Source organism: Castanea sativa, chromosome 2 (genome assembly GCF_040712315.1).
Source record: "Castanea sativa cultivar Marrone di Chiusa Pesio chromosome 2, ASM4071231v1".
NCBI classification, from domain to species: Eukaryota; Viridiplantae; Streptophyta; class Magnoliopsida; order Fagales; family Fagaceae; genus Castanea; species Castanea sativa.
This window is the reverse complement of record NC_134014.1, coordinates 29,735,410-29,763,257: the sequence shown is the minus strand read 5'-3', so window position 1 is coordinate 29,763,257 and position 27,848 is coordinate 29,735,410. Positions and strand designations below refer to the sequence as shown.

The following is a 27,848-nucleotide window of genomic DNA, read 5'->3' as shown; positions in this document are numbered from 1 at the left end:
TTGTAGTATGTCAATTTACAAAAATTAAAGTATTAGGGGAAATTAATCTATAATTGATGATTTAGCACATTTGCAACATTTTTTAAAAACATTTTAAAGTTTCAATTGGGTTAGGGTTCTATTGGTCTTGTACATTAAGAGGTTTAATAGAAATGAAAAGGAAAAATACGCTTAAAACACTATAAAATGTTCACAATATGATATAACATTGACTCTCATTGATGAAATTCATCAATCTAACTAATGAATGTTAAATCACTTTTTTGTGATTAGTAACGTGGTAATTTGTAAGCTAATAGTAAAATTTGTAATATCCTTAACATTATTAATAAAAAAGATGCACAACCTTTAAAAAATATATATAATTTTATAAAAATTGGGCTTTTAATCATTGAAAGTGGGGCCTTAGGACTAGGCTAACTTGCCTAGGCCTTGGGCCGGCCCTAAGTCCAAAACCCTTTCACTCAATATGATTGATTTGAGTGATAGGTTTATACTTATATTGAAATCTGACATGTGATCACCTCTAAATTATAGTTTGGTTGTTAAATTATGTGGTTGAGGGGATATTATTGTATACTCCCGGAATACTATAAATGCGTACTCCTTCCACTCACATGAATAGAGGGTCTTATTAATTAAATTCATGGTAGGACTCACTATTCATGTGAGAGGGAGGATTACGCATTTATGGTATTTCGGGAGTACCTAATAATTTTCCGTGGTGAAGTTAAATTTTATGATTAAACTATCAATTGTATTTTTTTTTCCTTACAATTTTGAGGACGTTATATTTTTACTCATACCGATAATTCGATAATTTCTATTAAAATTAACTACCAAAATTGTATAAATAATGTCTATTTTGAAATCTTTGATCTTGTATTAATAGCAATTAAAGTTAACAATAGATCATATCACTTGATCTATTAAAACGGTTTAACAGAGATCACTATTCGCAAAAAGGGAAGCGTTGTTGGTCTTTTATTAATACCAATTAAAATTAAGAAGAATAGATCATATCACTTGATATGTAAAATAGTTTAATGGAAATAACTATATTTCTGAAAGGGAAGTGGTTGATATTGTATTATTAAGGATTTTGCTAACAGATTCCCTAAAAGCTTTGTTAGTTAAAATTAACAGTATGACTTGATCTGCTAAACAGTTTAGCGGGAAAATTATTAGGTACTCCCGGAGTATCATAAATGCGTACTCCCTTCTCTTACATTAATCGTGGGTCCCACCATGAATTTAATTAGTGAGACCTACCATTTATGTGAGAGGAGGGAGTGCGCATTTATGGTACTTCGGGAGTATACAATAATTTCTTGTTTAGCGGTAATCTGTTAATCATTCAATTAGTAAAAAGATGGGTAAACTAAAATAGAATAATTGTAAAAAAATTTAAGATTTAAATTGATATAATGAATAGTTTAAGGGCAAAATTGAAAATAAGCACATGATTGAAAAGACAAGATACAAAATCGTAGCTTGTCCTAAAAAGATATATTTATATATATTAGTTATAGAATAATCCAATGAGTAGTGGAAAATCTACAATTATGGAATAGTATATATTTATATGGAATCACATCTCCAAAATATATTATTAGATTCGGATAACGCCCATTAAATACATACATATATACACACTATAAAGTATATATTTTTTTTTTGGGAGAAGAATACACGCTAGAAAGTACAATCCTCAGATAAGACACACATAAACTTTTCTTAATAAAAAAAAAAAGAGAATAATATTGTTGTTTTGCTAATTAGTGGGTGGTCGAATAGTGTCACATGAGTCATAATCATGGAAAAATAATTATTATAATTATAACCATCCATCATAAAGACAATGATGCACATGCATATAGCAATACAGCATAGCATATTGGGCCCCCTCATAGCATTTGACTTTTTTCTTTTAAAAAACAGAGATATTTGTATGTTATGTAATGTAATAATAATTATAAATAAATAAAAGGACGTAACGTAAAATAAATTATATAAAAATATTGAATTCGATCCAAAAGAGTTTTGACGTCCGCAAGAACATAAAGACAAAGACAGAGAGAGTCACAGACAGACAAACACAAACACAAACACAAACACAGACAGAGAGTGAGTGAGTGAGTGAGTATATATATATACACACAGTGCTGAAGTAAAAAAGAGAGACAGTGAAACCTCAGAGACTCTCAGTCAGAAGAACTAAAAGAAAAAAAAAAAAAAAGGTCTGTACGGACGCTTCTACAATGAAGAGAAACGTTTAGAAAAACTATAAAAACAAAACAAAGTGTTCACATTGAGACAGGTATTGAACACAAAACAAGAAAATCGTACAATTGCTATGTTGTGTTCTTTATAGCTTGTGTTTTTATAGTATTTGTATTTTAACGATGAGGGTTTGTTTTGAGTGTTGTTTAGGATCATAGAACACTCCTTGGAATATCAAAGACTCTCACTCGCTTCTGTGAGATTCTCTCCTTCTCTATTTGTCTTTCCCTCTTATTATTATTATTATTATTATTATTATTATTTTCTTTTTGTTAATTGAATTTGATTTTTGGTGTGGACTGTGGTTTCAGAATTTTCAGTGATATATTGGTGTGTGTGTGTGTGTGTTGCAGACAGTTTTTTGTTTATGGGTTTAATCAAATTTTGGGGGTGGTAGATACTATATTACTTCATAGTTGTTGGGTTTTGTTTTCTGTTTGGTTGCTAAGAAAGAAGAGATGGAAATAAAATCTTTTGCATTTTTGTTGTTATTTAATTTGTTTTGAAAATTTTAAGAAGTGGGTTATCAACTGAACCTAGTGAGTTTGGCTCAGTAGAGTAGTGGTACTAGGTTTTTTTTTAAAAAAATATAGTTTATTTTTGGCATCTCTAAATATGATTTTATTTTTATTTTTTTTAGATGTTTCTTGGCAACCAAACGTAGGGATTCCAATATAATCCTCATTTTGTAATTGGAATTGGAATTGGAATGAGTTCACTGAATTCTATGAGTTTTTTTTTTTGATAAATAAGTTCTTTTTTATTTTGGGTGGGTTGGGGGGGGGGGGGGGCTTGAGGGAAGTACTTGCAACAGGGTTTTGATTCTGAAATGATTCTTTTGGTGGTGTGGCATCAATATATATATATATATATATTATATATATTTTCTGGTTTTGGGTTTTGCTGGAAGGTATGGGGCTTAGTTTTATTAGAATACAATAGTCTATTGGATATTGGCTTCAGTTCTTTGCTAGAGATTGTTATTTTTGTACGACTATGGCTATAGTAGATGTTTATAACAAGGGCTAGTTTTTTAGGTTTGTTCTTTTAGAATCTTAGTACTTATCTTCCACAGGTTGGCTCAAATGATTAAAATATTTACATTTTCCCCTTTTGTTCTGTTGCTGAAAAGTGAGAAGTATGATGTGTTGAGGTTTGAGTACAAAGTAGATTTACCTGCTAGGTTGACCATTATTTTAAGTTATGTGTGTTCGGCTATCTGCATAAGCTCATTAAATTATTGGATATGTAAATGATGCTGTATTGAGTCATTTTGGTGAATAGGTACAGTTTTGCTGCTGGCAAAATGCATCCATCCGGATCTTCAACACCAGTTGATGGTGCCCAGTCCGTTTCACCTGCGCTAATTCGATCAAAATCTGCCATTTTAGGATCTCAAGGGAGTCTATTGCCTCCACAAGCAGCATTTTCTTCAGTTGGACCTCCACGTGAATGTAACTTGAATTTGGTTGGACATGCACCTAATGTTTCATCTTTTCTCAATCAAACATTTGGTAGTGGGGGATTGAACACAAGCATCTCTGGTTTGGGTGTTTTCCAAAGAGGAAGTGGTGATACCACTGCTGGCTCTGATTCTCTTTCGACTGTAGCAAATGACATTGGTTTCAATTCTCCAATATTTGCGCCATCAAACATGACAAATTCTGGTTCATCCAATCAATTTCAAAATTCTCAAATATCAACCTCTTATAGGAATCCAATGTTGCCAGATCAACAGCAATCTCAAGTTAAGAAATTTGAGTCACATAAGTTCCAGCATAGATCAATGCAACAGTCATCTGTTTTGTTCAGCCAACCACAGCCACATCAACTGCAACAGCAACAGCAACAGCAGCAGCAGCAATTCCAGATGATTCAAGGTGGGTTAGGGGGTGTGCGCACTGTAAAGTTGGAGCCACAGATGTTCAATGATCAGATTGGCCCTCAACAACAGTTGCAGTCTGTGCAGAATGTTGGTTCAGTAAAGCCAGAGCCCCCACAGAACCAGATGGGAAGAAGCATACGACCTATCAAATTAGAACATCATCATTCTGACCAACTGATGCTTTTGCAGCAGCAACAATATCCCTTCCATCAAAGGTCCAGGCAGTCTTCTCAAGCTGTCAATGCACAAATGAGTTTTTTGCAGCAGCAGCGAATTATGCAGCTGCAGCAGCAAGAGAGCCAACAACTGTTGAAGACTGTTCCTGAGCAACAGCCCCATCTACACAAACAGTTTCAACAGCTGACCTTGCCCATTAGATCTGCTGTGAGACCTATATATGAACCGGGAATGTGTGCTTGGCGTTTGACACAATACATGTACCAGCAGCAGCACCGACCTGAAGTAATGTTGTTTATTCCTTTATTATTTCTTTTATATTTCTTTTGTCAGTGTTTAGAGTTTCACTGATCTGGTTGTGGGTTGGTTCTTAATGCAGGATAACAATATTGAATTCTGGCGGAAATTTGTTGCTGAATATTTTGCTCCAAATGCGAGGAAGAAGTGGTGTGTTTCATTGTATGGAACTAGCCACCAAACGAATGGTGTTTTCCCTCAGGTGTGTTTCAAGACAAAAAACTTTTTGGTTTACAATTGATAGAGATAAAGAGAGTTTTTATAGCTACATACTTACCAGATGTGAAAGGTGTAATTCTTGTGCTTTAGCATCGCATGCATTGGCAATCTTTAGATCCAGCTAGGAGATGTGGGAATTTGAGGGATGAGGTTTGGTTGCCTATTGGCATGCTGAGATTAGTATGTGTGAACGAGTCAAAAGTCATGGGCATATATTATCAGCCATATTTTTCACAAAAAAAAATATAAATAAATAAATAATAAAAGAAGTGGTAATAATGGATAATTTTGGGGTTTGAAGGTGCTCACCTGTTGGGGGTAGTGATACCCTTTGAGCAAACAGTGTCCTAAAATGTGGTTCAGCTTTTATGTGAACCTTGACCTTACTTTTATAGTTTATTTTTTTTGTGGTTTAAATTTCTTGCCTTAATAAGCACTCGGCACAATCATGGTATGATATACATATTAATAAGTATGAGTAAATCATTCAATAGGGTTTATGGTTTCATGTCAACTTCAGAAGCATTGGAATCTTAATTACAGAATTTGCAGGATGTATGGCACTGTGACATATGCAATTGCAAGCCTGGTCGTGGTTTTGGTATGCTATCCTTTTTCTACTTTGTTAATCTTTTGTTACCATTTATGTGTGTTTGGAAAACACCGACTTCTTGGAATGGACTGAGTTATACTCCATTTCTTTTAGAGATGGATACACTTTTAGCATTACCAGCAAGCTCAAGAGATGGATGCACTATGTTATGTGTATCCATATTTATTTATATGTTTTTTTAAATTTATCTTGTCTAGTGTATCAATACCATAATTTGGCCCCCAAACAAAAATTCTTCACTCCATCACTGAATTGATAGTTTATTAATAATTTGCAACATGAAGTTTCTTTAGATTGAGCATTATGGCATACAATTTCTGGTATGTGATCCAAATGTCAATATGATTTCAAATAAGAAACTAATTGTAAGAGACGAATAAGAGAGTATGCTTGTACCAAGTGAGGGAGGTAAATTATGAAAAGAGGTTATCAATTAACATGTCTAAGGAGATCTGTTGTGAAGAAGGAAAGGAAAATTAAAAATATTTTTTTGGTTTGCATTTTCTTTCAAAATTTTTTAAATTTATAACTCCTAATAGCTTAATTTTTTGAGACAAGTGGTAATTTATCACGGTATTAGAGCCAACCTGGTCATGCCATGTGATTCGGGGGCAATGCAGCACAATGTGGGTCTTGACGAGGGCTTCAGGAATTTGAAGTGGAGGATTTTGTAGATTGTGTGGATTTAAAAATCTTACATTTTGGGCTCACATATGGGGGGGAGTGTTAGAATAGTGATTAAATTGTTAAATTTACCACTTTCTAACTTAAGCTTTTGGGACAAGTGGCAATTCACAACATTTTTCAAAATATATTTGAAGGAAGAGTTCCAAATTTATTTGCACCTACTAAAAAGAAAGAAAACTTTAGTTTTCAATCTGATTGGACACAAACTTTCTAAGTGTTGAGTAGATTCAAGATGGCATCTATCTTAATTTTCGTTGTCAAGGATATTTAATGTACATTTTAGAACCTTCTTAAAGATTGTTTTAAATGAAATTTCAGAAACAACTGTGGAGGTTCTGCCCAGGCTATTCAAAATCAAGTATGACAGTGGTACTTCACAAGAGCTTCTTTTTGTTGATATGCCCCATGAATATGAAAATACATCTGGTCAAATTGTCCTTGAGTATGCAAAAGCAATACAAGAAAGTGTTTTTGAGCAACTTCGTGTTGTACGGGATGGTCAACTTCGTCTTATATTCTCTCCAGATCTAAAGGTTGTGAGTTATTACATGACCTCTATGTTTTAGAAACTTTGGTTTCTGGATTAATTATGGATTTTATTTTGTCCATTTTTTTTTAGATTTTCTCCTGGGAGTTTTGTGCACGACATCATGAGGAGCTCATCCCTCGAAGGATATTAATACCCCAGGTGAATCATTGAATGCTTTCATTTTATTGTGCAAATTGCATCATTCTTTTGAGCAAGGAACAAGAAACAATCTTGGATGTAGCCTTCATTGAATTTGATTAACTTCAGTTGGCTAGGCATTCATATAATTATTATTTATTCATTGTTAGAACAGATATAAAAAAGGCTAAAGTACATTTTTGGTTCTCCAACTTTTGTTAAATTTTCTTTTCCATCCCTATTTTAAATTGCAACACTCTTTTCATATATATATATATATATATATATATATAATTGCAACAAGTGTGAAAGTCTAAGGATAATACTGTTGCAATTTAAAGAATAGAGACAAAACTAGAAGCATAGTAAAACTGGAGGAACTAAGTTGTACTTTATTCACAAAAAAAAAAAAATAAAAAGGAGAAGGAGAAGGAAGGGAATGAATGAATTTTAAAATTCAAGGGAGTGTGATAGACTCATAGGGTTGAAGAGGCTAGAATCTGGAGGAGCAATGGATGGAAAACTGACCTGTGTAATTTTTAAAATGCCCACCTTTTACTGCAAGAAGATCAACCTTAAAGTTTATGTACCCATCCATCTATGCATTTAATAAGGTGAAGAATCCTCGAATAAATGATCATATCTTTGAGGTTGCTTACCAGTTTTGATACTGCGATGGTGCTTTTGTTGTCTCCATCAAAGGATATGGCCTCTCCTACATCAAGAAGAATGGCAAAATAATTTTTCTTTCTTGATATTTTCTTGGATCAATAATCCAGAGACATATGTAGAGTTCCCTCTATTTTTTGTGTTTGTATCTTGTCTGATGGGTAACACAAGTCATGCACCTGTACAGGATTGAACTTGCAACTTTTGTTTATGGGAAGAGGAGATGCCATTTGGTTCAAAACCATTGGCAAGTTCTCTTTATGATTTTTGAGATGCGTGCAGCACCTAGTTGATAGTGCAGCATCAAGACCAATTAAAGAAGTTGTTATGCCTTTGCTTCATTCTTCAGAAAGATGGAAATCACTCCCATCCTGTCCCCTCCCACACCTTTTCTTTTTTTCCTCTCTCTCTCGTGAATTAGTTGATATAGATGTAATTTTTTCAGTTCATTCTTGTTCACTGGCGGTGTTAGGTATCACAGTGGAAGGGAATTTTATGAAATTTGAAATGTAATTCTCATGGCATGGACAATTGACCATAATTCATATTTTGCAGCTTAGTCAGGTTGGAGCTGCTGCTCAAAAATACCAAGCATCTGCTCAAAATGCATCAACCACCAACTCATCATCACAAGATTTACAAATTAATTGTAATATGTAAGTTACTCCTTTACAATTAATTGAATTATTTTCCGAATTTGAGAAATTGATTTTTCTGCTACCTTATCTTTAGGAAATCTAATTGTCCCAAAAATAATTTGTTGATATGGTTTAGCATGTACTTCTCTATTTTAAATGTGTGTACCCATAAATGAGCAACATAATGGCTATGTCAAGTGGGACAGTCAAAAATTAGGGTGTATGACTCAAAATGCAAGGCAACTCAGCAAAGCCTTCTCCCCTTTTTCCTTTCATTATATAAGGTAGGGATGGAGGTCAGTCAATGATTAGAAATGTAGGTAACTTGTGGAGTTAATTCATCCGATCTTGGCAGAATCAACGTCACAAAGAGTGTAATTTTTTGGATGATTTGATTGAACTTGTGTAGCTCTAGATGGGAAGGAATTAGGACATTCTCATATTTTTATATGGAATGGTTCAAGCAAGAATTATCTCATTTTATTTTAAAATTTCATCACCTTTTGACCTGTTTTAATGGTCATTTATTTACTTTTCCACCCTCTATATGGACTAGAATTAGATGGTTCATGTTTTAAAGTTTCATTGCCACCATGATATCCTAGTTATGTTGATTGAAGCACAGTAAGGAGAATTGGCTTTTAGGCTACTGAGAAAATCGGAACTGTCATGGCAAATTAAAATCTAACCAGGAACAACTGTTTGATTCTTCCTACATTGTAATACGTTACTTTGGCATCATTTAACAATAGCACATGCTTGTGGTAGGGCGTCTCTCACATTTTTCCAGATCAGCAAATATTTAAAAAATAAAAAATACTCTCTTTCTCCCACCCCCCCCCCCCCCCACCAAAAAAAGGGTTCTTCTAAAAACTAAAAACTAAAACCCAATAAAATAAAAAATTCTTCTCATATCTCAACACTACTGATCTCCTTCCCTCAAAATTAAAACCCAAAACTCCTCTCCTTCAAACTCTCTGTACCTCTCTATTGTTTCCCCTATGGAAAACACAAACATGAATCTGAATCACCTCATAATCCTTTCTGCAATTTTTTTTTTCAAATAAAAAACCTTACATTAAACTAACAGGTACAATAATATGATACATAATATATATATATAAGTTCATTTATATTTCTCAATTTCTGTTTGGTATTTTTCATAGTCCTCTCTGCAATTTGTTTTTCAAAAAAAAAAAAAGAAAAAAAAAAAGAAAGAGGTAGAAGAAGAAGAGAAGAAAGCACTGTCCCTGATGGTGTGTGGTTTAGTGTGCAAAGAAGGAGGTGTGGTGGTGGAGAAAGAGCAAAGAATAGCAGCGGCCTTGATGAGAAAGCAAAAAAGAAAAAACTTAACTCTGTTACTTAGTGCTGCCATGTGAGAGAGAGTGAGAGAGGAAGATATGTGAGTTTAGCAATGAGGATTGAGAGGAGTTAAGATAAATTAAAAACATGTGGATGTGAAAAGAGTGAAGGAAAAAAGAAAAAGAAAAAGAAATCAGCGTATGTTTTCATATATTTTGCATTTTAGTAAATAACAGTCATCGGTAACTTCAACTTAAATTACAAAATTCAATTGCTAAGGAGTGCTTTGATTATGGTCGTTCATTGGTCATGTCTTTCAGTTTTTAACATTGCAACATCTATTGGATAATTGAGGATATTATTAGGGATTAGAATACTAATGTTCATATTTATTAAAGCTTTTGTTTAATCAATATTTCCATTTATTAATTGCATGTTTCAGATTTTTTTTGAAAACAAACATACACAAACACACACACACAAACTCAAGGAATAGGAAAAGGGGTTCTAATACAATGGCACACCACAAACTCCATTCAAAAGCCTAACTTTTAATTGCATGTTACGAATTGAGTTTAGGAGTGTTTTAGATTGAAATTCTAATCTATAATCAAAGAAAAAGAAACAAAGAAAAGAATTAAAAAAATTCTTATACTCAATAGGCTTTCTGGTGCAAAAACAAAAACAAAAAACACCTCTCTTGACCCTTTCTAGTTGATCCGAAGCCCAATTAGTGTTACAGTTCTTTCTCTTTGCATGTTAGTAGTTCTATGGGACATACCTAAGAGTTGTGTAAATGATTGTTGCTGTCTGATGTTTGAGGACTCTGGCACGTATCTACCCCCCGCACATCCCTGCTCCCCCTACGGGGAAAAAACTTTATGGGAGTCTGGTGATCATCAAAAGTTAAATTCAATATTTTGTGACTGAATTATTTCTCCCTTCATAAAGATATATACGTAAAGTAATTTCTCATAAGGCTTCACTTACAATTGATGGCAGTAGTATACGTAGTAAAAGGAGTATGTATCGCATGTTGGTTTTTGGCAAAAAAATCTGTAAAGTATATATGAGTTTGAGTATGAAAATTTTCCATTCAAATTGCTTATTCAGTAGCATATTGCATATAGAGATCTTTGTGTTGTAGCTTGTTTTTGTCTTATTTCTTTCTGCCTTATCTCTTAACAGCGTGCTAATTACACCTACAAATTAAACAAAAGATAAGTTTTTGATTAACTTATGGATGTCTTGCGAAATTAACCAACCTTCTGCTGGTTAAAAAAGAGGAAATAATGGCATTAGATGCATTGAATGCCTTTCTACCTATGTTTGTTATCCTGGTTTGCTTTATAGTTTATACAACTGAGGTCCATGTTCAGCTATGGTTTATGTATTTAATTCATTTATTAGTAAGAAATAATTATGTGAACAGCCTTTTTTCTTGATATACTATATATTTATAATGGCATATAAAGAATTTGTGGTGGAGATCTACTGATATTGAATGCCATCACATTGATTTTGACTTTTATTATCCATTAAGTGTAATTTTTTAAATATTTTTTTAATATTTATCTCAGGTTTGTTGCATCTGCTCGTCAATTAGCAAAAACCTTGGAGGTGCCTTTAGTCAATGATGTAGGGTATACAAAAAGATACGTTCGATGCCTTCAGGTATTGCAGTGTAAATTTTTAATTGAGAATAGATATGTTTCATTAAGCATTGTTTAGACTTTCTCACAGATTCCAAGTAATCTTAAAAATTTATTAACTGCTATTTTATGCTTCTTTTCACTGAGCATTGTACTGGTGTTCCAATCTTCCTATAATGAGATTTGCAAAGTTAATTCGTTACATGAATCATACTGAGCTTTGATTTTTTTTTTTTTGTGTGTGTGTGTGAATTTTTTACTGATTTGGTAGATGATTTTATCTTCATTTGAATGTTTACTGGCTGGGTTACAGATAGCGGAAGTGGTTAATGTTATGAAGGATCTGATTGATTATAGTCAACAGACAGGAAAGGGACCCATAGGTAAGCTTTATACATAATTTCTTTCATTTGGTTTTATAGTCTTCTTTTGTAATCACTGCTGTTTAATGTTTCTTGTTTTGACAAAGAACCATCCACAGGAGGGAAGTAGCATATTTGGTTAGCTTAGATGTCAAATTGTTGCAAATGGTAGTATGAATTAGGAGTGTGTTATCTCTTTGTAAAGTGTATGATTTTAAATGATGCAAAAGTGTTTATTCTTTGTCTAATAGATTGGGTTTTATTGTTTCTCACTTCTTTTTTCTGGTAGGGTTTAGCTTTTGAATGTCATATTTAGTTTTTCCAATGCCCTAAAATTTGGGTAAGTAACACAGAAGAAGCGGATAAACAATTTTGGGCAGACTCAGACTCAATGTTAGTCAAGGTTAACTTGTTAATTTGATTTCGTAAAAATATTATATAATGTTTCTTTTATAGTCTGACTGCTTTATTTAGTTTTTTATTCCTTTTCTTGATCAATTTCTCTTTGTTCTTTAGTACTGATTCAAACGTAGTATGCCTTGCTACGGGTATATAATTATTTATTGCTGATCAACTCCATTGTTTCTTCCCCAGAAAGTTTAGCCAACTTCTCTTGTGTGGCCAGCTCATTATCTAAGCCGCATAATTCAGTTCAGCAAATTGAGGAGCAGCAGCAAACTATGGAAGAGAAAATTAATGATCGATCATTACAGGGAACTGCCATGCAGCCTTCTTCAAATAATTGTGTTGCAAGTGTAAACAATTCCCAGTCCACAACATCCACCTTGACTTCTGCCACTTCTGTTGTTGGGCTTCTCCGTGAGAACTCCATGAACTCTCGGCATGAATATCAAATGAACACTCCAAGCAGTCCTTATGCTGGGACCCCTGGTCAGATTCCATCTGCAGGGTCCTCAACCACTATGCCTCCAGACCAACTCAATTCCTCTTCTCCCTTCTTATCTCCAACTTTATCCTCTTCCTATAATCCCCCTCAAACCTCTCATAATGCATTAACAGTATCGGCCACTTCAAGCCACCATATCAATTTAGCAAATTCACCAAAACAAATCCCATTACAGCATTCATCTCAGTCAGAAGCCAACCTAAATGAATCCCAGAGCTCTATTGAGAAAATCCTACATGAAATAATGAATTCATCACAGTATAATGGAGACAGTAGCATGGTCTCTGTTGGATCCTTGGGAAGTAATATGAACAATGTGAACAGTCGTAGCAGTGCACTCACCAGTACCAACTCCCCAGTGGGGAATGGAATTGTCAATAAGAACAATTCAGGTCTTCCTTGTGGAAGATTTGGAAACCAGGGTGGTAGCATTGGTCTTTCTAACAATGCTAGTGGAATGAGAACTGCCATGGGGAATAACTATGGCACTTTGACTGGAAGGGTAGGCGTGCCATTGATTCCTCAGGATGCTAACATGAACCTTGAGCAGCAAGAATTGGCTAATGGGTTTCTTAATGCAGTAAATGGTTTCAATGGTCCCCAATTTGATTGGTAATATCCCTAGAGATGCTTGTTAGATTTGCTCATCAAGCAAGTTGCTTGCGCCTACTGATATGTTCTTGTGCCATATAAATCCAAGATTGCTCCCTACTGTATCATTTTGGATTTGGAGATCTCATGCAAAGGTACAAGAGGTTTCTCACATCCAGTACTAAAGACAATCTATAAAAAGATACTGCAGCAGCTGACTGCTAATCAACTCTGGGACGGAGAGAACAAGCCTGAACTTTCTTACTGTCTTAAGTTTTGGTGCAAAATGTTTACTCCTTTCTTTATAACCTCAATTTTACTCCATTGGGATTTAGGAAAAAACGTGATTGGAAGAAATTTGTATATAAGGCCATCTTGCTTTATTGATGAAAATCAGTGAACTTGATCTTGATATCTGGTTCTTAACTTGTTTGTTTTTTTATACCTTGTAATTACCTGTCCCAGAGTTCACCATCTTATAATTGGTTTTAATTTTACAGGTAAATTATGTATTTGATTCCTATTTTTTACACTATATTTTCATTTGGACCCTAACCTTTTAATGTCGTGCCAATTTAATTTCTGCTGTTATCTCTTAGATAGAAATTACACCAAAATAAAAAATTTGTTTATTGCCACATTAATAGAAACTAATTTTTTATTTTGGTCGTTTGTCATGTTAGTAATTTCCGTCTAAGAGATAACGGCAAAAACTAAATTGACATAACATTAAAAATTTATGAACCAAATTAATACAATTGAAATGTTAGGGTCTAAATTAAAATATGATGTAAATAATAGAAATCAAATACGTAGTTTACCCTAATTTTATTTGTTAATATCTTTGCAGAGATAAAGCCTGAAAGACTTCTATAACTAATGTTTCTCGTTCTCTCTATGTCTGATTTGTTCCCTCTATCGTTGATGTATACGTTTTATTTATTTTCTAATATGCTCAATATATATATATATATATATATATATATATATATATATATATATATATATATATTTTCTATCATGTTTTATATTCTGCTTCATGATCTCACAATCCCTCTCTTGATCTCAATTCAATTGGAGGATTACCTACAAAAATGAAATTTTATTGGGTGGTATATTGTAATTTGCATGCCTAGGGATGGCCAAAACCCATTAGCTTATGCTTATCCTGATCCGAAGGGGACAAGTTTTACTTGTCCTGTTAGGGGGATCAGGGTAGGGGTGTCAATGTTTGACCCAACCCACGAACTCGACACGAGTTTTTGCGAGTTAGGGTTGGGTCTTAATGGGTTTGGGTCATAAATGAGTTAACCCGAAAAGAAATGTGTCGTAAGCGGGTCAACCTGCTTAACCTACAATAAACATGTTTGACACGTTAATTTATTTGTGTCAACTCAAAATGACCCACTTAACACAACCCGTTTAACTCGTATAACAAATACATATTCATTTTTGAAAGTTCGAATTTGTGTTGAAAACACAAGAGCTTGTTTAGACCCCAAATTAAAATTAAGGCTCGGTTGATTTTACTCTAACTTATCTTAAGTGCGGAAACAAGAGTAAATGTGAGCAAACGAACAATAAAACTACTCTAAGCCATATTCAACAAATCACAGCAGTAAAATGAAAGTTAAAAGAGTAGGGAAGAGAGATGCAAATACAAGATAACACACCGATGTGTTATCGAAAAAGAAACCGAAGAACTTGGCGAAAAACCTCTCCGCCGCCATCCAAGCGGTAAATCGATCCACTAAAAAATAAGTTGGGATACACGAATAGCAAAAGACCCTCCAAGCCTAGTCTACCCAATGCACCTAAACCTTGCAAGCTCTTACTCCAACAAGGCTTCTCGAAACCGTGTCTTATCTAGCATTCCGGATCCCGCAATGAGCCCAATTGCATCCGCCAAAGCTTGGCTTCTTCCAATACTTCCCAGCAGCACCAAAAACTCACTGGACACTCAGTATGGGTGTGGTAAGTGTTTGGGCTATCAACCTTTCAAGGATATAGAAAGAGAGATGTAAGAGTAGAGAAAAACCACAATGGATGGTGTGTAGAATTGTGGGTATGACAATCTTACACTCTCAAGGGTTGATGTTAGGGTTTTCTCTTCTGAAAAACTCTCTACTCAATATGTGGGTAATGATGGTATATATAGTGTGTATGAGGATGTAGTGGAGCAGATAGGACAAAATAGCAAAAAAGACTGTTTCACGGGTATCTCGCTGGAAGGTCTTACCCGTGAGACACTCGTGAAAATTAGCTGTCACCATTTGTCATGACTCTTCGCATTCCAGTCATGTGCAAGACACATGCATCGCTTCACGGGATGCTTAGTTGCGAGATACCCGTGAGAAATCTTCTGTCTTCAAATGCTTGAGTCTTCACACACTTTCTTTCTATCATACAACCCTTACAAAAAAATCTCACATAAAGTACAGGGTATAAAAGATTGAACAAAATTACAATCAAATTTGGCACGAAATTAAAGCCAGCACAAAATAATTGTAAATCACTTTATAATTTTATTTTAGACTTGTCAAATACTTTTTATATCCAACATATATTTTAAATTTAAAAAGAAAAGTGAGTAATTACAAAAACTGACAAGGAATATAATTAAAAATTGAAACTTTATAAACCCTAAATCTTTAAACTTTCTTATAAATATCTATTTTTATTTTTTATTTCAGTCGTACTACTCATTCTACTATCTTATAGTCTTATGCCCAATTCTCAAACCCAAAGTCTCAAACTGGCTCTCTCTCTCTCTCTCTCTCTCTCTCTCTCTCATGTGTTTAGTGAGTTTTAGAATTAAAGAAAACTGTTTTCTTGTTGTTTCAAAATTTTGAAGTAATTTTTCCTGCATAATGTTTTTGTTCTATATACTTTGAACTCATGTGCTGTTATTAATGAAGGAAAAAAAAATTCTGGTTTTGTATCTCATACAAAACACATAGCGAAAGCAACAAACAATGATCTATTTCATTCATGATTGATAAGGTGCACTACAAAATTTCAGAATTTAAGAACAAGATAGTGTACCTTGGTGTGGAGAAATTCAAAACAAAGATTAGAAGCACTTGAGAACACTTTTAATCTTCACTCCAATTCCACTTTACGCCCAAGATGTGTGGTCTCTCAATCAGTTTTTCAAAGGGAGAATGAAAGTGTGTCTCACACTCTCTCACACACCGTTTCTTTTTCTTTTCTAATCTCTTCTAATAAAAATTCTGTATGTTTCTCCCTTTATAACTAACTGATTATCTAATTGGGCTGCCTATTGGGCCTTTCCAATTGGGCTTTAGTGTGTGGCTTGGAGTGGGACCAAAATGGACCAATAAGACACTAGCTCCAATGGGCCTTGGGCTTTTCCGTCGACTCTTGACAAGTCCAAAGTTACCATTAATTATATTTAATACCATTATATAAATATAATTGCACTCTAGGCCTTATTAATAAATTATATCCCAAGACTTTATTATACACGTAACCCCTTCATAAAATATTCGTAGTAACACAAAGTCATAAATGTAGACTGCCACTTTGTAAATTACTACATTTTATCCTTGAGTACCCGGTTTAAATCTTTAAAGTTATTTATTATATATTTATGAAATCCAATTTCATAAATATATACTTTAGTAATTTCTTACTAAAGTGGTTAGGCCTAACTCTCTGAATAACTGAAACCATTAAATTTATCTCAAGGGAATATTTTATATCTCCATCAAGAGACTATGAATTCCATCTTGAGAATATATGTTCCATCAACACTAAATGTGGCTGCCCAACATACTGAGGTTTTGACCGTAACTTTAGATCTCACTCCTGATATATCAAAGCAACCTACACTTCATGATCAGGTGTATTATTCTCTCAGGATTAAGAGTTCATGCAAATAGAAGTCGTGAGATTTATTATTCATTTGACAGTCGTTAGAAGAATAATAAATCTCACAACGGTCCTATTCAATATATTTTAACTCTTAAAACATATCAACATATCAACTAGAAGTCTCCACTTCCATGATCAAGACAAATCATCGTAGTTGACACGTTATAGTCTTCGCAGATGAAATGCCCAATTTCATCACCGACTACGAACTATAAATTCTGAGTTTACCAAGAACTTGTGATTTACATCTTTTATGACTTTTCACATAAATCACATACAATGCATCTCATGGACTATATGATAATGTCCCATATTCATGTTACCATTATTTTAGATAATAATAAAATAACTTTATCAATCACAATATTAAGTCATACATCATGTCATACATAAAGTCATACATAATATCATACATAGCATCATACAATAGGAATTAAGGGCACAAATCCTAACAATTAATATATGAGATATATTAATTGTTGATTAAGGCCACGGTTGTAGCTTTTGTCTTGTGCAGTGTGTTTTTTTTGTGTGTTTGTATTAGTGTTGGACACCGTCTGCATATCTTGCAAGTGTGTTTATTGAGATAGTTTATAAACTAGAATCTATGGATGATAATCGTAGTCATAGTCAGGATTAGTCTATTTTTTGCTCCAATTCTTTCAATATTGATACTTAGCATTTGATGAGTTCCAAGAATATTATATTTTTGTTGAACTATGTTATTATATTTTTGTTGAACTATGTTATTTTATTTTTGTTAAATTATGTTATTTTGAATTTGGGTTGACGTGTATGCACTTATTTTGGAGTGTAAAGAACTTATTTCTAAACAAATATTATATTTTTGTTAGACTATATTATTTTTAATGTGGGTTAAGGACTTGAAGTGTATGCACTGTTTTTGGGATGTAAAAAAAAAATCATTTCTAGATGGATGTTATATTTAATATTATGCAGGTTGAAATGGGTTGTGTTACATTCGTGTCAACCCAACATGACTCATTTATTAAGCGGGTCAAATGGATTGGTTAGGTCAACCCGCCTTATTAACAGGTCGGGTCAAGATTGAAGGATCATGACATGATTATTAAATGTGTTGGGTTAAAGTTAAGCCATTTAATTGAATACCCATACCTCAACATGACATGAACTCGACACATTAACCCGAATTAACACTCTTAATCATGGGAATGGTGCAGGTTTTTCCCCATACTAAGCCCGATAGGTCAGGTATGGGTATTACTTGAACTTGACTAGTATAAGAAAAAAAAAAATTTTCTCTGACAACTTTTTTCCCTAAAAATCTAAAAAGAAGGAAAAAAAGAAGAAGTTATACATATAAAAAGAAAAGACAAGGTTTTGTTCCAAACAACAATTGCTAAAAAAGTTAATATGATTACATATTTTGAAAATATAATTGTTGGATTGTATGTCTTTTATGTTTCCAACATGCATGTCATATTGGTATTTTTAATTTTTTTTTAAGAGTAATGTTACAGCCACAATCTATTTTACAACGTTTTTACAAATTGTTGTTGTGGTCAATTTCTTACTTGTTCTCATTTAGACCCACCAATAACATCACTTTTTTTATTTGCCAATAATCACTTATCACATTAACAATTTGTGAAAGTTTTTGTACAAAAGTTTGTATTTCTATTTATTTTCCTTTTTTTAAACAACCATTTGAGTTTCATAGTATCATTATAATGACTTTCACTTGGATGGAAAGTATTGTCATTGCTAGTATCATTTCTTCCAATAAAATTCCTGATCGTAATTTCTCCTTTAGAATTTATTTGTGCACTTCAACCTTCCTATAAAATGCCAGATTGACTTAATTTGCAAGATTACTTCAATTATCTCCTTTTTATTTATTTACTTTACTTATTTGATCATTTGCAATAGAAAGTTTAAAGTAATTTGTTTAATTGCTAGTCTTAAGGTATAAACTTAGTGTGTTTGTGTGGGGAAATGACACATAAACCCCAAATAAAAATTGGGCTATAGCTTCGAAAGGGTCTAGAACACATAAACCCCAAAATCATGGCTGCTAAAATCAATGTCTTTGTTTTATATTGATATTCACTTTGCAAGCTTTGTCAATGAGGGGCATTTTGTAGACACTAGATTTTGCACCCATAATTTAATCTTGGAAGATGACTAGAGTAACCATTCATATAATAAAAATTTAGAGTTGCATTAAATGCATTAATTTATTCATTGCATATTATAAAAATGATCTTGAGGTTCTAACGGTTGCGACATTATGTTCGATTTCCAAATCGGACTGTCGAATTGAAAGATATCACATGATCAAATTTGCACGGTCTGCATGCATTTTATTTGGGTGGAACTGACCACGCATGATTAATTTAAATTAATTCTTATTGTCTAGAAAATTAAAATTAATTAAATAATTTTGTGATTGGTTGTTAGTCAGTGTTAAAAATAGACTTACTTGCATGAGAATAAAGTGGATAATCAAATAACAAAGAAGTTGTGGATAATCAAGTATTTTTGGAATATTTATTTACAAGATAATTATCACTTTAAAGACTTGAATATCCAGAAAAAGGGATTAATCTTTAGAATACAGATTAAAAATGCATCTAGGTACAATTCTCGGCTCAAAATTCTCAAAAAAGGAATCCAAATTGGACCAAAACTCAAACGCGGGCTCGACACCCAAGAGGGCCATTCGGCACTCTTGGAGTGCCAATCGGCACATGGAAAGTGCCGATTGGCACTTCCCAAGTGCCAATTGGCCAAAATTTTTTGCCCGGCCTGAGGACTCCCTGAATGAGATAAAACCTATCTTTTTCCGACTTTTTAGAGATAAGGATGCATTCCAATTCATATCTAATCTCATTCAGCTTATTTTTTGAAGCATCCCAACCTCTATAAATAGAGGAAACAAATCAGAATTAGGGGCTCTTCTCTTCTGACTTTTCAAATCCCCTTAAGTTAAAGATGTTCAGGAAGCTTCTGCTTTAGGAACTTCTTTTTTGTAAGTAAAGTATTTTAGGCTTCAAAAAGATGAACAAAATTCTTTGATTTCTAAAATATTCTTTCATTAGAAGAGCACGCTCATGCAATAGGTATTCTGTTTTTCTTCTTTCTTTTCTTCCTCCATTAATTTTTGTTATTGTTTGATGCATAAAAATGTTTATTGTTTAGCATGTTTTATTATGTCTTGTTCTTGATATATAATTACCATGCTTAGATACTTTACCAAAATTTTCTTTAACATGTTCTTAGATGATTGTTTATTGTAATTATTTTTCTTAAGTTTCAAAATCTACTAATGACTATCAAAGATTATTTTAAAATTTTAAAAAATCGATCTGTATTTTTAGATGTATTTTTTTTTTTTAACTCAGAAACTGATTTGTATTTTCAGATCTGATTTTTTAAACTCAAAACTGATCTGTATTTTCATTAAATACAGATCTGATTTTCAATACAAACCTGATTTGTACTTTCATTAAAACAGATTTGATTTTTTAAACTCAAAAACTGATCTGTATTTTTATTAAATACAAATCTGATTTTTTTTTTCAGAAAAAGTTTTCTTTGTTATAAAATTGTAGATTTTGAAATTTAAAAGAAGGGATTGAAAGTTAGGTTGAAGTCTTTTTTTTTAAAATATGTGATGCATGCATAATAAAATTATCTCATGAATGTGAATCCTCTTTCAAAAAGTCTTTTTTTTTTTTTGGGTTTCTAAATACAAATCTGAATTTTCTTTTACAAACTTTTTTTTTTTTTTTTAACTTTTCAAAATGGATCTGAATTTTTTAACAAAATCTTATTCTCCTTGTTTCTAAATACAGATCTGATTTTTAACAAATTTATTTAAATTAATTTTTGTTAAGTGTTTGTTATGTGTGTTCACCATATCATTCAAAATCATGCAAAAATGGTATATTAGTCATTAGAGTCTAGAAGACCAGACTTTGTCTAAGTGAAATGGGTGCCTAACACTTTCCCATTCAGTAACCTAGCCCCCAAGCTTAGGATTTTTGGATAGGTAGATTAGTGCTTTGTCTTTTAATTTTGGTAGACTGTAACTAGGACCAAAGCTTTGTATTCTTTTGCATAGATTGTAACTAGGACCCAAAGCCTTGTAAGGTTAATTACCAAAATTGTATTTTTTTTCTTTATTCAATCAATGACATTTGAAGTATTTTGTATTTAGTCTTTTTTATTTTTTGTATAAAAAAATAAGTGGCGACTCCACATCACTATCCCAAAAGAGAGGTGCTCTTACAAGCACCCAAATCTCTTTTTTGAGAGGGCCTAAATTTCACGGCCTCTCACATTATCGTTTGAATGTCAATCTCGAATATATTCCTAAAAGTCAAAAGCCTCGGTCCTCTTCCCACATACACACCAAAGCAATAAAGGAAGAGGTAGATAAGTTAAAATAAGCCAGGGCCATCAAACAAGTTTTCTATCCAGAGTGGTTATCTAACACAGTGGTAGTGAAAAAGAAAACAGGGAAGTGGAAAGTCTATGTAGACTTCACCAACTTGAATAAGGCCTGTCCAAAGGACCCCTTTCCAATTTTGAAGATAAATATCGATGCCACATTTGGTCATCCAAGGATGAGCTTTCTCGATGCCTTCCAAGGATATCATCAAATTGAAAACCTCGTTCATCTCTCCTAAAGGAAATTATTATTATAAGTTGATGCCATTTGGATTAAAGAATGTTAGGTCAACCTTTCAATGAATGGTTACAAGGATGTTCAAAGATTAGCTAGGAAGGACCATGGAGGCATCCATAGATGCCATGGTAGTTAAGAGCAAGCATATTGAACTTCACCTGGGAGATTTTCCTGAGGTATTTGGTGTTTTGAGAAAGCATCGTCTCAGGTTAGACGCATCTAGGTGCGCTTTTGGGGTAGGATCAAGGAAATTCCTTAGAAATCTAATCACTCACTGAGGCATAGAAGTAAACCTTGATCAGATCAAAGCAATATAGTTTTTTACAATTGATGAGGAACCCCAAAGAGATTCAGAGACTTATTGAAATGGCAGCAGCTCCCAATCGTTTTATTTCCAGGTCGGTGGGGCAATGTAGATCTTTCTTCTAACTCCTGAAGAAATGGAAGGATTATCACTAGACCCCAGAATGTGTGGAAGCATTCGTTGGGATAAAAGAATGCTTAAAGAAAGCCCCAATACTCTCACGACCTGAGAAGGGGGAAGAATTATACGTGTATCTTGCAGTGTCAAACCACGTAGTCAGCGTGATCTTGATAAGGTTGGAAGAGGACGTCTGTGGGTATAAGCGCTTGCGGCGATGGTTTCTTGTGTGGAGGAGTACGCCTTGGCCGAGGGTGGACCATGGAGGAGGGTGTAAATGGAGTTGCCACCTAGTTCAGCTCTAGGAAATAACACCCTTCGTGAAGGGATTGATCTTTACCAGAGCATGTGTCTGATGTTTAGGTATGGGGCAAAAGCATAATGTGGATTAGTTTGATACTTATTCTCTAGTTACTAGAATTGCATCTATTAGAATTTTATTTGACATTGCATCTATTTACAAATTTGTTGTACATCAATGGTGTTAGGCCAAACCCACGTGAATGGGTGGAGTCATGTTATTGCCTCTCAAAATGGAGGTTCGACTGATTATAGCTTCCTTTTTAGATTAAAGGTTTTACAATGGAGTTGCCACTTATTTAATTATTGAAAAAAAAAACCATAATTGAAAATTTCATTATTTTATTAATTTGAAATTGAATTTACATTGATCATAGGAAATTACATGGCTTGGTCCTAGATACAATCTAAGATAAAGTACGTGGATTTGTTTCCTAGTTACAATTTAGAAAATTAAAATTACATGGATGCATTGATCTATTAACCCTTGATCTAAGTTCGGAGGCTATATTATAAGATGGGAAGGTGTTAGGCACCCACTGTGCCCGATGAAACTGGTCTTTTAGACTATGGTGGCCAACATTCATATCATATCATCCAATATGTTATCAATCAATTTGCATGTTAAATTTAATGTTTGTGCATGTGATAAACCCTAATTCCATTTATCTATTGCATTTTGATTGAAAAAAAAAAATTCTAGTGAATGTGTGTGGATGGTGATATCCTAGATTTTGAGAGAATTATGAAACAAACATGTTTTTCATATTTTTTATATGGATTTAAGATCAAAACTAGTGTTATGCATGAACATGTGATGAACAACGAAGAACATGTGAAGAACGTATATGAACATTTAAGAACATTCAAACATATTCAAGGAATTTAAATAAGCACTAGCATGCTCTAATCTTAATCTCATCATAGTAATATAAAGAAAGAAGTTAGGGAAAGGGATTATACTTGCATGCAAGATCCACACGGTGGAGGAGGAGACTCTTGGTGGAGGTCCTAAGGGTGGGAGTAGAAAAGAAGAACTAGGAGAGGGAGAGTGAGTCTCACTCAATACCTTGAGTTTTAGGAAGACCAAGATATGACAAGACTACTCTACTTCACTAGAATTCAAGAGAGGAGAAGTGAAGGTGTTTCTCTGTGTCTTGGAATGGAGGAGATGAGGGATTTATATAGTGGTGGTGGAGAAACTATGAATGGAACGGCATTTAATGAGGGTTGACAAAGGATACAAGAGAATTATGAACCCATACCTATGGACACATTGGGGGGAGAATTATGAACCTATAGTGTCCTCTCGAGGAAGGACCTTTTTGATCTTACTACCAGAGATATAGGTTCAGAGTTTAGGTATGGTCTTGGGAAGGCGTTAGGCACCCAAAACAGCCCAACCCTAGGGTTAGTTTCCTTTCATTGTGTCTTATGTCTTAACCCTATTAAAAGCAAATTCAATATTACATTCTAACTTACATATACACTAACATACATCTAAGCATACAACATGACATTAATCATCCCAAAATAACCTAATCATTCATTTATCATGGCCTACCTTAATATACATCTAGCATACATGACATAAACCCTATTATGTTACTATCATACATATCATGCGCCTATCATTCATCTAACACCATGTCATCACATTATATCCAAGGTAGAAACATAGGCAATAAACAAATCATGGTTTCATCAAGAGATTATGGAAGATGTCATGAACACAACATGCTTATTCATCATCATATTACGTTCATCAATCCTAAACAAGATTACAAACCAAATGCATGTAAATATGAATGCATGAATTACTTTACTTACCTTGCTGCATCTCAGCATTTATGGCATTATGTATGAACATGTGAATGCATGTTCATGACATTAAAACAAGAAAAATAAAATAAGCCCTAATTTAAGCATGTGGAAAGCAAACAAATAACAAGCATGTGAAATAGAGACTCAAAAACCATAAGTATAAAATGGGTTCTAAAACAGAAGTATTACATGTGAAATCAGAAAAAAAAAAATTAGGGTTTGGGGTTCTAGGCAGGATCATGCGCATGCATGAATAAGCCTGCATGTGCATAATCTAGCCTGTGCACACAGTCAGGATTATGCACATGTGGGGTTTAGCCCAAAAACCCTAGCAACACAGAAAATAGAGCAAAACTTCCAAACAAGAATTCTAACAACCTAACATGTTTTAAAACATAAAAAATACAAGAACCTAAACTATATAAACATATCTAGACATAAAACAAGCAAAGAAACAAAAAAAGACAGAATTAAACTAAAGAAAATAAAAGAAAAATCCTAGAACTAATATCTCAAAGCAAAAGCTCTTCAAGCTTGATTTTTTACTGTTGCCCTTAGTCAAATCTATTCACAATCAACAAAAAAGTTATTAGTAACCTTAAACTCAAAATCAAGGCCAGAAAAGGCCCTAATCAAAAGAAAATTGAATTAAGGATATTTAGTGAAAAACTCCCTCTTTGATTTACTATTTCAAGTGAATTTTAGTGTTTTCCCTTAGGATTTTTGTCTATTTTTTAAAAGGTACCATGTGTAGCTATTTACATTGTGAAAATAGGGGTTGGAACGACTCTTAGATGATGTGGGATTCATTCCAAATCTTAGTCTTTAATATAGAAAACTTATTTTTCATAGTTTATGGAACCCTACAGCCGCAACCATCAACCAAACAAACAAATGTGCTCTTACGAGCTTAAAAGGATATATATATTTGTGGCCTCCATCTGGGACTCTTGCCTCAAATTTCTCCAGGTGGCTTGCGCCTTTGGGTAATACTTGCCTTCTCCATCTGTATCTCTACCTGTTCTGGTGAGGCTCTTGCCTTGGGGTGACATTGGTCTCTATCTCTATCTCTACCTCTTACACTATGCCTGCATGTTCATTCTCGGAGGATATGTGCATAATTTCTATATGATGTGCATGCATATTCAATTCCCTTGGGATTTGTGTACAAGTTATGTGTTGGTCCTTTTTGATTTGTAAGGGGCTTCATGCTTGCATGTTCAATTCCCGTAGGATATGTGCACGAATTTTGTATTTGACTTTCTGACTTGCTTGACTAATTTTTTTTTGGATGAAAGATCCATTGAGGATGTTGAACGACTCACTGAGGAGTGTGATCTATTGAGAAGTGTATTGGTGATGATTCTGACCTACCATAAAGTCTTAATGGTTTATGGTCCACTAGGGAGGGGGTAACTTACTGGGGATTTCTTGATGGTGTGTTGCTCATTGGGGAAACTTTCCTCCACTGGGGAAAATTATCTTCTTCTTTCTTATGACTCATCGGGGATTGATGTTGACTCCACCCTCAAGGGGATTTTATTAACTCCATTGGGGAAATTTCAATTTGCAACTCTAGAGGGGGCTGCTTCCCTGTCTTGGACACACGGAGGAGTCCTCTTATGATACTAAAATTTTCTTGGGATTTGGTTGATGATCTTGACTCAAGGAGGAGTTTTCATGATGATTTTTGATCCACTAAGGGATTTTCTTGATGCTTTTAATCCATTGGGGATACTTTTAAGGGTTTCGATCCACTAGGGATGCTTTTGATGTTTTCGATCCAGTGGGGATGCTCTTTTACGGTCTTTGTGTTCTTTGTCTACTGAGGGCATTTTTATCATTTTTGGATATATTTTTGAATTTTCCTTTGCACTTCTAGCCTCTTGGGACTTCACGGGGATATTTGAAAATTTTATTATTTATTTTTTTGCTAAACTACATGTAGTTTAGCGAGGAGGACTAATCTACATGTAGTTTAGACATTAGGTATGTTCCTGCCTCTTCATCTTTTTTTCCCAACGATTACTAACTGTTTTTTTTTCATTCTCTTCATCTCCCTCACATCTTCATATTCTCTCCAACTCTTTCTACAAAAACCTTCTGCCTCTCTCTCATTCCCTCACAATCTAAACCTCAGCTTCTTCTTCAATCTCAACTTCTCTCTCATCTCCTTCAATGAAACCCAAGTCCAATAAGAGTTCCTACATCCTCTCTACTGATGCATTCCATCTCACCCGCTGGAATGGAGCGGTAAGGCTGGCTGAGGCTCCTCCCTTGACCTACAGATCACAATAGCATCTTTCGGAGGGTGCAAGGGCCAAATCGGGAGTTTTTTTTTTCATTTTTTTTTCCATTTTCAAGTTTTTCCTTTGATCTTTCGTTTTGATCTGTTTTTTAGGCCTGTAAATGCTTGGGTTTTGCTGTAGGATGGGTTTAGACGAAAACCTGACACTTTAAGAGGGGTAGGAACATGTTTAGCTTGAGTTTTGATTGAGGAAATTTTGAAAAAGTTGAAGAACACCCATCTATGTTCATTCTTGGGTGCATAGGTTCGGGCCTACGTGCATTGACATGTTCTTGCATGCGTAGCCTATATTCATGCATACGCAGGCTTGTTCTTGCGCACATGTATCTATTCTTTAGTTTATGCATATGTAGGTTCCAACTTGTGCATACATACAAAATTCTGCGTATGAAGCTTCCTTCTAGCGCACGCATGGCGCCAGGCTGAAACCCTAGTTTGGGCATTTGGACTCCTTTTTAATCTGTTTACAATTTTAACATCATTCCTCACCATTTTTGCATCCAATTGTATATCTCATGTGGTATCTCATCCTGTTGTGAATCCAATATTACTTTCCTACTATCCTTTTCACTTAGTCATGAATTTAATCTCATTCTTTTTTTGTAGGTTTTACCACTATATTTTGGGAAGGGGAGCAATAGCTGGGCATTGGTATGGTACAACATCCTTATCGAGGAGACTCGGGTTCACATTCGTACTGTGGGTTTTAAGCCCACCCTCCTCTTGATGCCTAAGAGGTCTGCTAGTGCTGTCTTGGTGCAGACTTTAGCTGAAAGGCGGTGGGACATTACTTACACCTTCCACATTGCTGATCGGGAGATGTCCAGAGGATGAGACGACATTACTTACACCTTCCACATTGTTTGATGGAGTCCTGATAAGTCTAGAGGACGAGACGAGCACTTAGCTAGGTGTGGACTTGCTCGAGAGGAGGTACGACATGGAGACAATTCGCTACACTGACCTTAAGGCAGATTTTATGCATCGTCCACAGGGGACAGCTAAGGAATGTGCCCAAATGGCTAGGCTCTTTTTGTTGTACTTGTTGGGGGCATATTTATTCACCAATAGTGGGCAGACGGTGTCTATGAGGTGGCTGGCCCTTTTCCAGGACTTTGAGAAGACTTAGACTACTAACTAGGGGCAAGCATGCTTGGCCTACTTTTACTCTTCCTTGGACATGCTTAACCAAGGGACTTTGCGCCGCTAGTGGGGCCTTGGAAGCTCCTCGAGGCTAGTTTCTTTCCCTTTTCTCTTTTAGCTCATGCATTCTCACCTTTATGCTAATATATCCATATGCCATTTAGTTTAAGGCTATTTAACATATTCTTGCTGACTGCGTTCATACCCATATCTTCCAAATTGTTGTCTTGTAAACTGCCATATTTGTGCCATGTAAATTGTGCCATAACTTCTTACAAACTATCATAACCTCTTGCAAACTGTTATATCTTAATCTTGCAAACTGTCATCT

General features: G+C 34.3%; 1 protein-coding gene across 3 annotated transcripts; it reads left to right on the top strand.

Annotated features, from left to right (window-relative positions):
• The first annotated feature begins 2,095 nt into the window (after window positions 1-2,095).
• Window positions 2,096-13,363, top strand: LOC142623325 (transcriptional corepressor SEUSS-like). 3 transcript variants are annotated; one of them, XM_075796724.1, is made up of 11 exons: window positions 2,096-2,320; window positions 2,434-2,479; window positions 3,568-4,630; window positions 4,725-4,844; window positions 5,405-5,462; window positions 6,480-6,694; window positions 6,781-6,849; window positions 8,053-8,153; window positions 11,018-11,111; window positions 11,403-11,472; window positions 12,046-13,363. In XM_075796724.1, the coding sequence occupies exons 3-11, from the start codon at window positions 3,590-3,592 to the stop codon at window positions 12,972-12,974; spliced, it is 2,697 nt and encodes an 898-aa protein (XP_075652839.1). In that variant the 5' UTR covers window positions 2,096-2,320; window positions 2,434-2,479; window positions 3,568-3,589; the 3' UTR covers window positions 12,975-13,363. The 3 variants fall into 3 exon arrangements, with proteins under 3 accessions (XP_075652839.1, XP_075652840.1, XP_075652841.1); XM_075796726.1 differs by having other exon boundaries at window positions 2,097-2,320; window positions 5,414-5,462; XM_075796725.1 differs by lacking the exon at window positions 2,434-2,479.
• Window positions 13,364-27,848: the final 14,485 nt, after the last annotated feature.

Bases quoted from the DNA above. Each gene is read 5' to 3' on its own strand.
- LOC142623325 (XM_075796725.1), top strand. From the start codon at position 3,590: ATGCATCCATCCGGATCTTCAACACCAGTTGATGGTGCCCAGTCCGTT. The intron at 5,463-6,479 runs GTATGCTATCCT...ATGAAATTTCAG, and splicing joins CAAGCCTGGTCGTGGTTTTG to AAACAACTGTGGAGGTTCTG. The intron at 6,695-6,780 runs GTTGTGAGTTAT...ATTTTTTTTTAG, and splicing joins TATTCTCTCCAGATCTAAAG to ATTTTCTCCTGGGAGTTTTG.